We start from the raw sequence: 9,865 nt of genomic DNA on the forward strand, positions 1-9,865 counted from the left end.
CCTTTCTCTTCTTTTCCCATTTCTCTTTTCCTCCCTTTCTCTTCTTTTCTTCTTTTCCTTTCCCCTCTTTATAACCCTTTGCCTTTTTTTTTTCTTTCCTTTCCCCTCCCTTTCTCCTCTTTTTTCCCTTTCTCTTTTTTCCCCTTTTCTCTTCTCCCTCCCATTACTATTCGTTATTTCTCCCTCTTCCCCACCTCCTCCTCTTTTATTTTTTATGTCTCTTTTCCCCTTTTTCTTTTTTTCCTTTATTTTTTTCCCCCGTCCTCTCCCTTTTCCATTCCCCAAACCGTCCGACGCATATGGCCAAACTTGACGCGGCCGCTGACAGATGCCTATTAGTATAAGACGTGTCATGTTGGTCTCTGGGGTGCATTGAAAGTAACTAGATCCTAAGCACTGGGAAAATGACCGCACTCCGCAGCACGGAGAGTTTACTCAGAGCCCCCCCAGCCCCGACCCCTGCGATTATTTATGACAACTGCGAGGCCCCGCTCAGAGAAAGGTGCAATGAGGTTTAGTCCCGCACCCCCGAAGCCCGCATCGCCCGGGAACGGGAAAGGACGGATCCGTCGGGGCCATTCCTTCGGGGCTTAAGGTTTACGGGTGCCGAGCATTAAAAAAAATAATAATAATAAAAAAAAAAATCGGGAAAACCCCCCTTTTGTGGTTATTTCCAAATGTTTCTTTATTGCAGAGCGATATTCCAGAGCGGGGATCTCCCACTCGGGGAAAACGCGCCCTAAGGGCGAGGAGTGTTTTCCTCCCTCCTTTGGGTCCGCGGCAATGGGATCCCGCGGTGGGGGTGCGGAAGATGCGCGTTGGGTGCGGGCTGTAGCGGAGCGCGGATCGCCGGGGGACATGGCGCATCCCGGGGTCAGAGCGAAGCGTTCCCGGTCCTAACCACGAAGCGTTTTGGACTTAAAAGATACAAAGCAGAGGTGTGACGCCCGCGGAAAGCGTGAGCGGCAGTGAGTGTTCAATGTAGCAGGTAGGGATGAACTCAGCGCGTCTCCCGGACTGAGCTGGGAGCAGACGCCGCAGCCATAAAACGCACTTAACAGTCTATTTAATAGTGGCGAGGTCCTTGGAAACGCAATCTCCATACTAATCTCGCTTTTTTCTTCTTCTTCTTTTTTTTTTTTTTTTCCTAAATCAGGAATGAAAAATAGGTGAGGAAGGTAGAACCTTCCATTCCCATTGAAAATGTGGCATTTCCTCTATTTTAATAACTAAGGCAACTTCGGTAATGAGGGATTCGGTAACGCCGAGTTCGGTAAGCAGTAAGGCAGGGCTCGGTAAGCGAGCCGGGGATGTACGACTTTACCAAGATCGCAAAACGAGAGCGCTCTCGAGCTGGAGGCTGGGTGAGACCCCCACGTCCCCGGGGCAAAGCGCCAACGGCCCAAAGACAAAAAGCCAAAAGCCAAATGCCATCGCCGTCCCCTCTCGGGTCCGGGAATCGCGTGGGCATCGGGGAACAGAGCAAATCTCAGCCTGCCTCTGCCGACTTTCATGAGGTGCTGGCGTTTCGGGGGAAAATAATAACAAAATCCGTCTTCCCGCAGGTTGGTTTGGTGTTTGCAAGCATGTGTCCTTCTGCTCTTGCTAGGGAAGCAGGATGGGAGAGGATCGGGGCTCAGGCGGTGCCCGCCGGGCGGAGCTGGGAACAACTTCTCGCAGCCGCGGACCGCCCGTTCCCGCTGCCACCGGCCCTGGGAGCGACTTTCTCGTTATTCCGACCGCCTTTCGCCCCGGATTTCTGGGGCAGCCGGAAGGAATTTGCCTTACCCGCGTTCGGTTTTCCATCACCCGAAGGGATGGCGTGAAGAGCCCGGCAAACTCGCCGGAGCCTCCCTAGAGCGCGAAGGGTTAAGGAAAGCCGTTTGTCTGCTCATTATCGGTTTCTCTTTACTACTGAGAACCGAACCCGAGCTCCGCTCGTATCAACGTGTCCTTAATGCCTTTTCCAGTCATTGATCTGGTCAAAGTCACCGCAGAAATACTAGTGACAGAGACTCAATTCCAGACAACGTGACCAATGCAAGTATTTAGAAGGCATTCAATAAAAAAACCTTTCCCGGAGAGCGAACGATTTCACCTTGCAACAAAGAGCGCTCGGCTAATTGAAATAATGCACTCGGATGTGCGGCCGGGCTGGGAGCCGGCGGGGGAGGGGCTGCTCGGTGCGGGGCCGGGGAGCCCCGGGGGGGGCGAGGAGACGCAGCCCGGCGCCCGAATCCGAACGGCCGTCAGGAGGGAGCTGCAGGGCCGAGCGACAGCAGCTCGTACCTGGAAGCGTCTGCTCCCATCCCTGCCTTCTTCTCACCTTCTTCGTAATCGATTCGATGTTGGGATTATGTTTATTTTGCGGATCTATCAGCCCCCAGACGCCCCTTAGGATCTGATTCATTTCTCGCGCTAGGTTTAATTCAGCAGCTACTCGCAGGTAGATTAAAATAAATGTAATAAATGTGATCTATCGTTTTCATGAGGTTTATGGCTCCAGACACACGTCAGGGCAGACTGCTGTGTGCACCTGTGTGAGGCCACGAGCTCCCTGTCCCCCCGTACCTGCCTGTTTGGGGTGGCATTCAGTTGCTGGGGATGCTGCCATTGCTGCAGGTGGAAGCAGCTCTGCCATCTCCACGTCATTTGTGCTCTGTTTGCAAACAGTCGGGATTATGGAAATGTGTGTTACAGCATTGGAAAACCTTCAAGAGGAAAAAGCCATCTCTGGTGGTACTCAATACTAAATATGTTTAAACACAAGTATGTACTGTTTGTGCATTTTGGAAAGAACTCATGCATGCTTAAAAAAAAAAAGAAAAGCAGAAATGTATCTTCGTGGAATCTTGTTACTTTAATGTTCATTCTATGACATGAGATCAGATCCTTTTTGATCATCCACTTCCACCTTTCAGTGGTTGGGTTGAAACCTGTAATGAAATGGTTTAAATGGGTTGGGCTCGTGCTTTACATGTTGGCCAGCACTTAAGAGGTCGGGTGGTCAGAATCGCTGTAGATTTCTTCAGACTGTTCTATTTCCCCATCCCTGGAGGCATTCAAGGCCAGGCTGGATGTCGCTCTGGGCAGCCTGGTCTGCTGGTTGGCGACCCTGCACATAGAAGGGGTTGGAACCAGATGAGCATTGTGGTCCTTTTCAACCCAGGCCATTCTATGATTCTATACTACTCTATTCCACTCTATCCTATCCTACCTTCTATTTTATTCCACTCTATTCCATTCTATTCCATTCCATTCCATTCCGTTCCATTCCATTCCATTCCTACTCCATCCTATTCCAGCCCCTTCCAACCTTTTAGCCCTTGGATCCCAGCCCAAGGACAGCCCTGCTGGCAACTGATCAGGAAGGTTTGGCCATGAGAACCACAGCATGTGTTCTTATTTACAGAAATAACCCATTTTCTACTAAATTGCACACCCTACCCTGAGAGAAGTGCCATAAGAGGAAGCTCTGAACAACAGAGACTTCCTAATACTGGTAAGGGACGTAGGAAGCTGATGTGGGATTGATCTGGCTGAGCATGCACTCTGCCAAGGCCTCCATGAGGATCACGGAGCCCACAGCAGAAGGTGGTACAGCAGCAGCTGCTGACCAGGCCGCTCCTCAGGTCCTGTTTCCACACACAGCCACTGACAGCTGCTTCCAGAGCTCCGGCTCTGCGAAGAACAAACCCTCCTGCTGCCACTTCCCTTCTGTAAGAAGAAAAGAATCATAATAACTTGTCAAAAAAAAAAAAAAAAAAAAAAAAACCGCTTCCGACCACCCCCCCCCCCCCGCAGCCGTTCACAGCCCCACAGCGGCCCGCCGCCACCTCAGCGCCAACACCGCGACCCGAGCTGCGCAGGCGCCAGCTCAAGCGCATGCGCACTGCGCCACTCCGCGCCGCCTTAGGGCCTGGCGGAGGCCGGAAGCGTTTTCGAACGCGGAAGCGCGCGCGCGGCCGTTGTGTCCAGTAAGGCGGGAAGCGGGGAGGCGCGCGCCGCTCTCCTCAGGGCTCGGCGGGACGGGACGGGCGGCGGGACGGGCAGGGCAGGGTCAGCGCTGCGATCCGTGCCCGCGTGTCGGCTGAGGAGGAGCGTAGCGATGCGGGGCGGGTGCGAGGAATGAATGTGTCAGAGCTGAACGCCTGACAGGGAGGAGGGAACCCGGTGGGCCTTTGGGTAAGCGGTGTCGCTGAAAGGAGAGGAATTCTCAGCTTGGTGCGCGTTCCTGAAGGGCGAAGGGCGCTGCTGAGCCTTGCGGCGGCATCTCCCCGATTACCGCCTGAAGGGCCGCCGGCTCCTTGCCCCGATGACGGGGATTTTTTGTGCCTAAAGGCGCTGTTTTGTCTCCAGGCGCCCTCAGGTGCTGCTCCAAAGGCAGAGGGCAAAGCTGGAGCTGAGGCCGCCTCCTGGAACCTCCCTGAGCGCTGGGCTCTGTGGGGTAGCAGCGGTTAAAGACTCGTGCTTTGCCACTTGATTAAAGCACAGCGTTGGCTTCTTGAGGTATGGGATAATTACTGAAGGGGAAAAGGAGGCAGGGAAGGATATTATAAGGACCGTCAGAGTTGGCTGATGATGAAACGCGCATGGGGTTGCAGCATTTTGTGTTCAGATCAGCATGGCTGTGCTGTTCCAGCAAGGTGTAGCAAAGGATGCACGCAACGATCAGCGTTCACTTTTCAGCCTATAGATGGGGACCTGCTGCTGTCACAGACCTGTATTGTTCGAAGAATTTTATTTCCCCTCTGTGCTGGGGGGTCCCAGCTTTCCACAAGTGATAAGTATGAATTTAGTTTGAGCAGGACATGTCTTGTGATGTTGCTTTCCTGTTAGTGAGACAGCCTGGTAGTGCCTTTTTTCTGGCATTGTCAACTATATTGCACTCATTTGAGCTGGCTGTCACCTCTTTAGCAAGGAGAGGCCCTGGCAGCTGTGCCCAGCTGTCCTCTGCTCCACAGTGCCTCACTGACATGAGGGGATGGTGCTGCTGGTACAGCTGAAGGACATCCAATAGATGTACTTTATTTTCACTGTCAACTTTAGAACAGTTTCTTTTATTTTAGTTCTTTTCTCTTTCTGAGAGGCCGAACTTTAGTTTTGACTCTTCTAAGGCAAATTTTGCATTTTCCATTGATGCTTTTTTTTTTTTTTAATAGGGCAACATTGCCATTTTCCAAGGTTGATGCACGTAGAAGAGTCAGCATTTCTGTTTGTATGATTTTGGAATAACTTTCAGCCAGCAGAGAAATTTCTACTAGACCTCCATTTTCCGTAACTCAGCTATGCTGTTTTTACTCCTGAAATTGACATTAACTTAATACCATATATTCACTGCTTTAAACTGTGTGCTTGTTAACAGCATTTAGTCCTTTTTTCCCCCTACTTTATTGATCTAGGATTGTATACATGTTTCTTTGAAGGCGCTTTCCTCTTTCAGGCACAAATACCAGTTCATGGGCTATTGAAGATACTTAACTTTCTGTTGTCCCAGGTGAAACGTGCTTTGTGTGTATAACAGATTGTGCAGAACTTATTAAGGTGAAGCTTAATTACATACATGTATGTACAGAATAGATTTGATCTGATAGCTGAGTTCTTCAAAGCAATTTGAAGTCTTCTACTCTCCTATTGCTGTTTTTATGTGGTTGTCAGATCTCCTAGCTCAGAATTAGAAGAACTTGTCAGTAGTGCCATTAAATGGCTAAGAAACAAAACCAGATGGTGCTGTAGCTATGTGTTTTTTTGTTTGTTTGTTTTTTCAGGTACCTTTGGCTTGTTACAAAGAGAAGTTATGGAGAAGTGGAGCTTAATGACAATTACTGTTTTACTGGCACTTACTGTACGCTGGACTGTATCGCTTGGTTCTTATTCAGGTAATTCTTGTTCACAGTCTGTAGCACAACCATTTGAAGGTGAATTATGGAGCTTGTGGTAAATTAAAGTAAACTTGGGTAGGAAATAATATGTAGGAAGCAGTGTGCTGCCTCAAGTATTGCTGTGGCTTAGGACCTATTTGCCTAAGGCTGGTGTAATAGCTTGGCTGCTTTGGTAAGAATAAGCAGAATGATACATATCCCAGCTGCGTGGGGGGTGCAGGGAGGGTCACTAATGCTTTGGGAGCAGCAAAGGAATGGCCGGCTGTCCCCTCCTATGCCTTTGTCACTCCTGTAGTTGCAGTGTATTACTACAGTTCAGCCATAAATTTGTTTAATCTTGTCCTTTAAGTTCTAGAACAGATGTAACCTTAACTTATATTTAGATAAAACAGTGCTGGTGATAATGAAGATGGTATAAAGGTGACACAAAGTGAGTGATTGCACCGTGTCCCGTAGCTATACTTACTTAAGGTTGTTTACAACATGAACTAGAGCTATATTCTTTTAATAGATGAGTATTTCTCCTCCCCATCTCCTAATGCTTGCAAAGAGCTGGCAAGTTTTTTCGAACCTCTCGGCGGCATTCAGCACGAAGTGCACAAAGATCTCTCTGCGGGTTTGTATTTTTAAATGCCTCGTTACGTTCAGTCCCCATCAGCTAAAAGAATCACAAGCTCAGTCAAATTCTAGTTTGCTGTTAAGGCAATTGGGAACTTCACCCCTGAGCTGTTCAGTAACATTCAAAGTGATTTTTGAACTGGTGACTCCTGAGTTTTTTACTTACGTGAAGGGATTTGCTTGAAGATAAATTGCACGTGTGACTTGTTACGTAGTTATTTTTAATTTGCTTTCTGAAAATGCCCTCATAAAAGGTCTGTGATGCAGGCTCTCTTCTGCCCATCCGTGTGCAGAGAGGCAATCTCTGTGTTGCTGAGTGACAGTAAATTTCTGTTGTGCTGTGCATGTTTTCATGACTAACTGGATTCTTCTGAGTTGAAAAGAATTGCAAACCAACCCAGGTTCTGAGAGTCTTAAAATAGTGACTGAATTAAACAACGCATTTTTCTCTGTTTTTCATGTGTCTGTATGCACACACTTATTTCATACACAGCGACCATATAACTTCTTTTGGAATAGGAAAATCTGAATCCACTCCAATCCAGCAAATTATCAAAACGCTTGTTAACTTTCAACGTTGTCTGGGGGGAAAAAAATTAATCTGAATGTTAGAGCTGTCAAATACAGAAGCATGTTAGAATTCCTCCCTCCCATCACCCTGCTTTGATTTCCTTCACACAAAATAAACCTTGAGTTAGTGGGGGCAGGAAAGAAATGGGCCAGGATGATGTCTAAACTGACGCGGTCCGTTTTTGCTCTCTGTCACTGAGTGCAATATAATTGAGAAAGGATTAGCAGCAGTCCTTGTGCTCAGAGGCAGGCTCTGCTTGAAGTGCTGATTCAGCACACCCGGCACCCGTGCGTCGCATGGCTGACCAGATGGAGGGAGGCTCATTCTGCCCTCATCTACTGGGCACTGTTGGATTGTGCTTCCATTTCCATTCTGTTGCTGCTCGCTATTTAGCCTAGTTTTGGATCTCTGGCTAGAATTAGGGTCACGATGGGGATAAAACAGATAACTGATGCCTGATTTTGAGTGGTTACTAATTATGATGACCTTAGAATAGCTGTCTTGTATAATTACTGAGAAAAATTAAGCTTTGTGTATCTGAGATTTTCATGCAGTTACAAAGCTCATGCTAAATGAGTAGAAGCTAGATACTCGTGTTGAGAGGCAGCATCAGACCTTTAACAGCTTGCTTTCTGTTAATAACAGAACTGATTAAGACCACTGTGAATTAAAAGCATTTCACTTCATTCTGAAATGAACTAATTTCTTTGCGTGTATATCTTTTTTTCCTGGAGAAGGGAAACTGTCTGTGTATGTGTGCTACATAGACTCGAAAATCTGGACAACACCTTTTTTCTATTTTAGAAATGCTGTGACAGGTTCGTGTAGATTTTAGCTCCAGAAAGGAGTCCTGTTGGTCAGTGAGCTCCCTGATTCAGGAAACTTCTAGTTGCATGTGTCATATAGTGGAAATAATCTGTCTCCTGCTCAGGACTAAGTTAGTGGAGATTTGTTCTCTCTACTACTCAGAAATAAGCAGAAGATATCTGAGCTTGTGTGGCTCCCACAGACTTGGATCATGGGGAAAAATGATGGGTAGTTTTCCTGTGTTGTAAAGAAACTCTTAAATTTTGTCTGTTTAGTGTCGATATTTTAATGGAAGTACAATCAGTCCAGTTTCTGTTCTCAGTAAGCAGAGGTTAATAGAAGTAAATAAACTGTGATACAAGATGCTTAACATTCTGCCATTACCAGAGTTAGGCTGATGGTAAGGAATGGTTGCTGAGTGGGCAGCTGAAGGATTTGCACTGATAAAGCTTTTTTCCATGGGAAGAAAGCTCTTGATTTCCTGAGAGTTTTATGTGCGCGTGTGTGAAAAGTATCCTTGAACATAATTTGCTTTGCAAATTGCTATCTAACAATCACTCATTTGGAAAGTGTGAGAGAGAATTCCTGTAAACCAAAGTGGAACAGTTAGTTAGAAGTTTTGTATGGAAAAAATATTCTAAGCCGATTTCTGTGTGTTGATCTAATAAGTGGTTTGTGTTAGCTAAGAATCATGAGGTAAGGAACAGCATATGTGATTTTTTTTGGTAGCATCACAAACAAAGTAATAGAGGAAAGGGAGAGGAACTGGGGGATTTTGGGAGGTGCTGCCTTGAAGTGAATTTAAAAATAAGGCTGGTTGTTAATTACAAAAGCAATGGCGAGGTACCACGACTAAAGCCTTGTCTATGGTTGCTTACTGAGGAAATGTAGTCGGTACAAAATGGGCGTAAGATGGCTGCTATGAATGTTTTCTTATTGCAGAGAAAGTGCCACGTTTCTCATCTGTACTAGGTAATGATTTTTTGTGTCAGATGAGAAAGCTGTTCTTCACACTGGGATATCTTGATAAATGCTCATCACGGATATAGCCAGAAAGCCAAAGGAACACGTGAAGCTTTTTTTGTAATTGTTAGACTGTGGAACAGATTAGGTCTCTTTTTCTTCTCAAATGTAATAGGAGAGTGGAGAATAAAATTAGTGTTGTAAGAATATGCAAATGCAGTTTGCTTTTCCTCTAGACACGTATAAACAGAATAAATTCATAAGTACTGTAATCATTTCTATTTATTTATTTTTAGGTGCAGGAAAACCACCTATGTATGGAGACTATGAAGCTCAGAGACACTGGCAAGAAGTTACTTACAACTTACCCATCAGGCAGTGGTACGTAGTGCTGTTATGTTATAGCTCAGGTTACCAAGGGGTAAATGGAGTGAAACTTTGTTTTACACCTCATTAAATGTACCTTCATCTGTCATGTCGGCCGTAGCTTTTGCTGTTCTCAAACTATTCTAAAAATACTTTTCTAGTGGCATAATATCACCCAGTTCTTAGACTGAAATACCGTTTTCTTCACAAGATAAGCAAGCTAAAATATGGAAGTTTGGCTTGCTAGATATTAGCTTTCTGGAGGATATTCTGACTGGTGATATTCACTGCTGTGAAACTCCAACTTTGTTTTGAACTGAACACTACAGAATAGAAGATGAATTCAACACTATTGCTGTAAATATGCAGGGACAGTCCTAAAAGCTTGTTGCTGTATGGAACTTTGCACGTGACTGTGGGATTCACAATATAGAGCCTATATTATCATTTTATTTTCCTCTTTCTGGGACGCCTGAGCCTCTCATTATGCCAGAGCTGGGATAATGGAGAGATGTAATAACGGAGTTGGCAGCTTTGATCTGCTCTGCGGGCAGAACTGCGTGTACTCAAAGTTCAGAGTTACAGCAGTCGTTATTTCTGGGAGTTCCCAGGGCTGGGTTGCAGGCTGGGTTGCAGGCTGGGTTGCAGGCTGGGTTGC

The 9,865-nt window shown here is 46.4% G+C and overlaps 1 protein-coding gene and 1 long non-coding RNA gene across 4 annotated transcripts in view; one reads left to right on the top strand and one right to left on the bottom strand.

Moving 5' to 3' along the window:
- Positions 1–2,837: 2,837 nt before the first annotated feature.
- LOC122160931 lies at positions 2,838–3,861 on the bottom strand. Its single transcript, XR_006169002.1, has 3 exons — positions 3,813–3,861; positions 3,448–3,717; positions 2,838–3,115 (listed from the first exon to the last, which is right to left on the bottom strand). It is a non-coding gene; the product is annotated as an uncharacterized LOC122160931 (long non-coding RNA).
- A 55-nt stretch (positions 3,862–3,916) lies between these two features.
- ALG6 (ALG6 alpha-1,3-glucosyltransferase) overlaps positions 3,917–9,865 on the top strand; it is a 20,615-nt gene continuing 14,666 nt past the window's right edge. The window contains exons 1-4 of one of the 3 annotated variants that reach the window (XM_042819020.1): positions 4,061–4,185; positions 4,360–4,509; positions 5,769–5,879; positions 9,138–9,222. In XM_042819020.1, the coding sequence (XP_042674954.1) occupies positions 5,798–5,879; positions 9,138–9,222 (167 nt within the window). In that variant the 5' untranslated portion in view covers positions 4,061–4,185; positions 4,360–4,509; positions 5,769–5,797. Of the gene's footprint in view, positions 3,978–4,060; positions 4,186–4,359; positions 4,510–5,768; positions 5,880–9,137; positions 9,223–9,865 lie in introns of those variants that run through there. The other 2 variants (XM_042819021.1, XM_042819019.1) reach the window with 2 other exon arrangements.

The sequence above is a fragment of the Centrocercus urophasianus genome, unplaced genomic scaffold, assembly GCF_019232065.1.
Source record: "Centrocercus urophasianus isolate 14NV4802_14NV808 unplaced genomic scaffold, USGS_Curo_1.0 seq_18, whole genome shotgun sequence".
In the NCBI taxonomy this organism is placed as follows: Eukaryota; Metazoa; Chordata; class Aves; order Galliformes; family Phasianidae; genus Centrocercus; species Centrocercus urophasianus.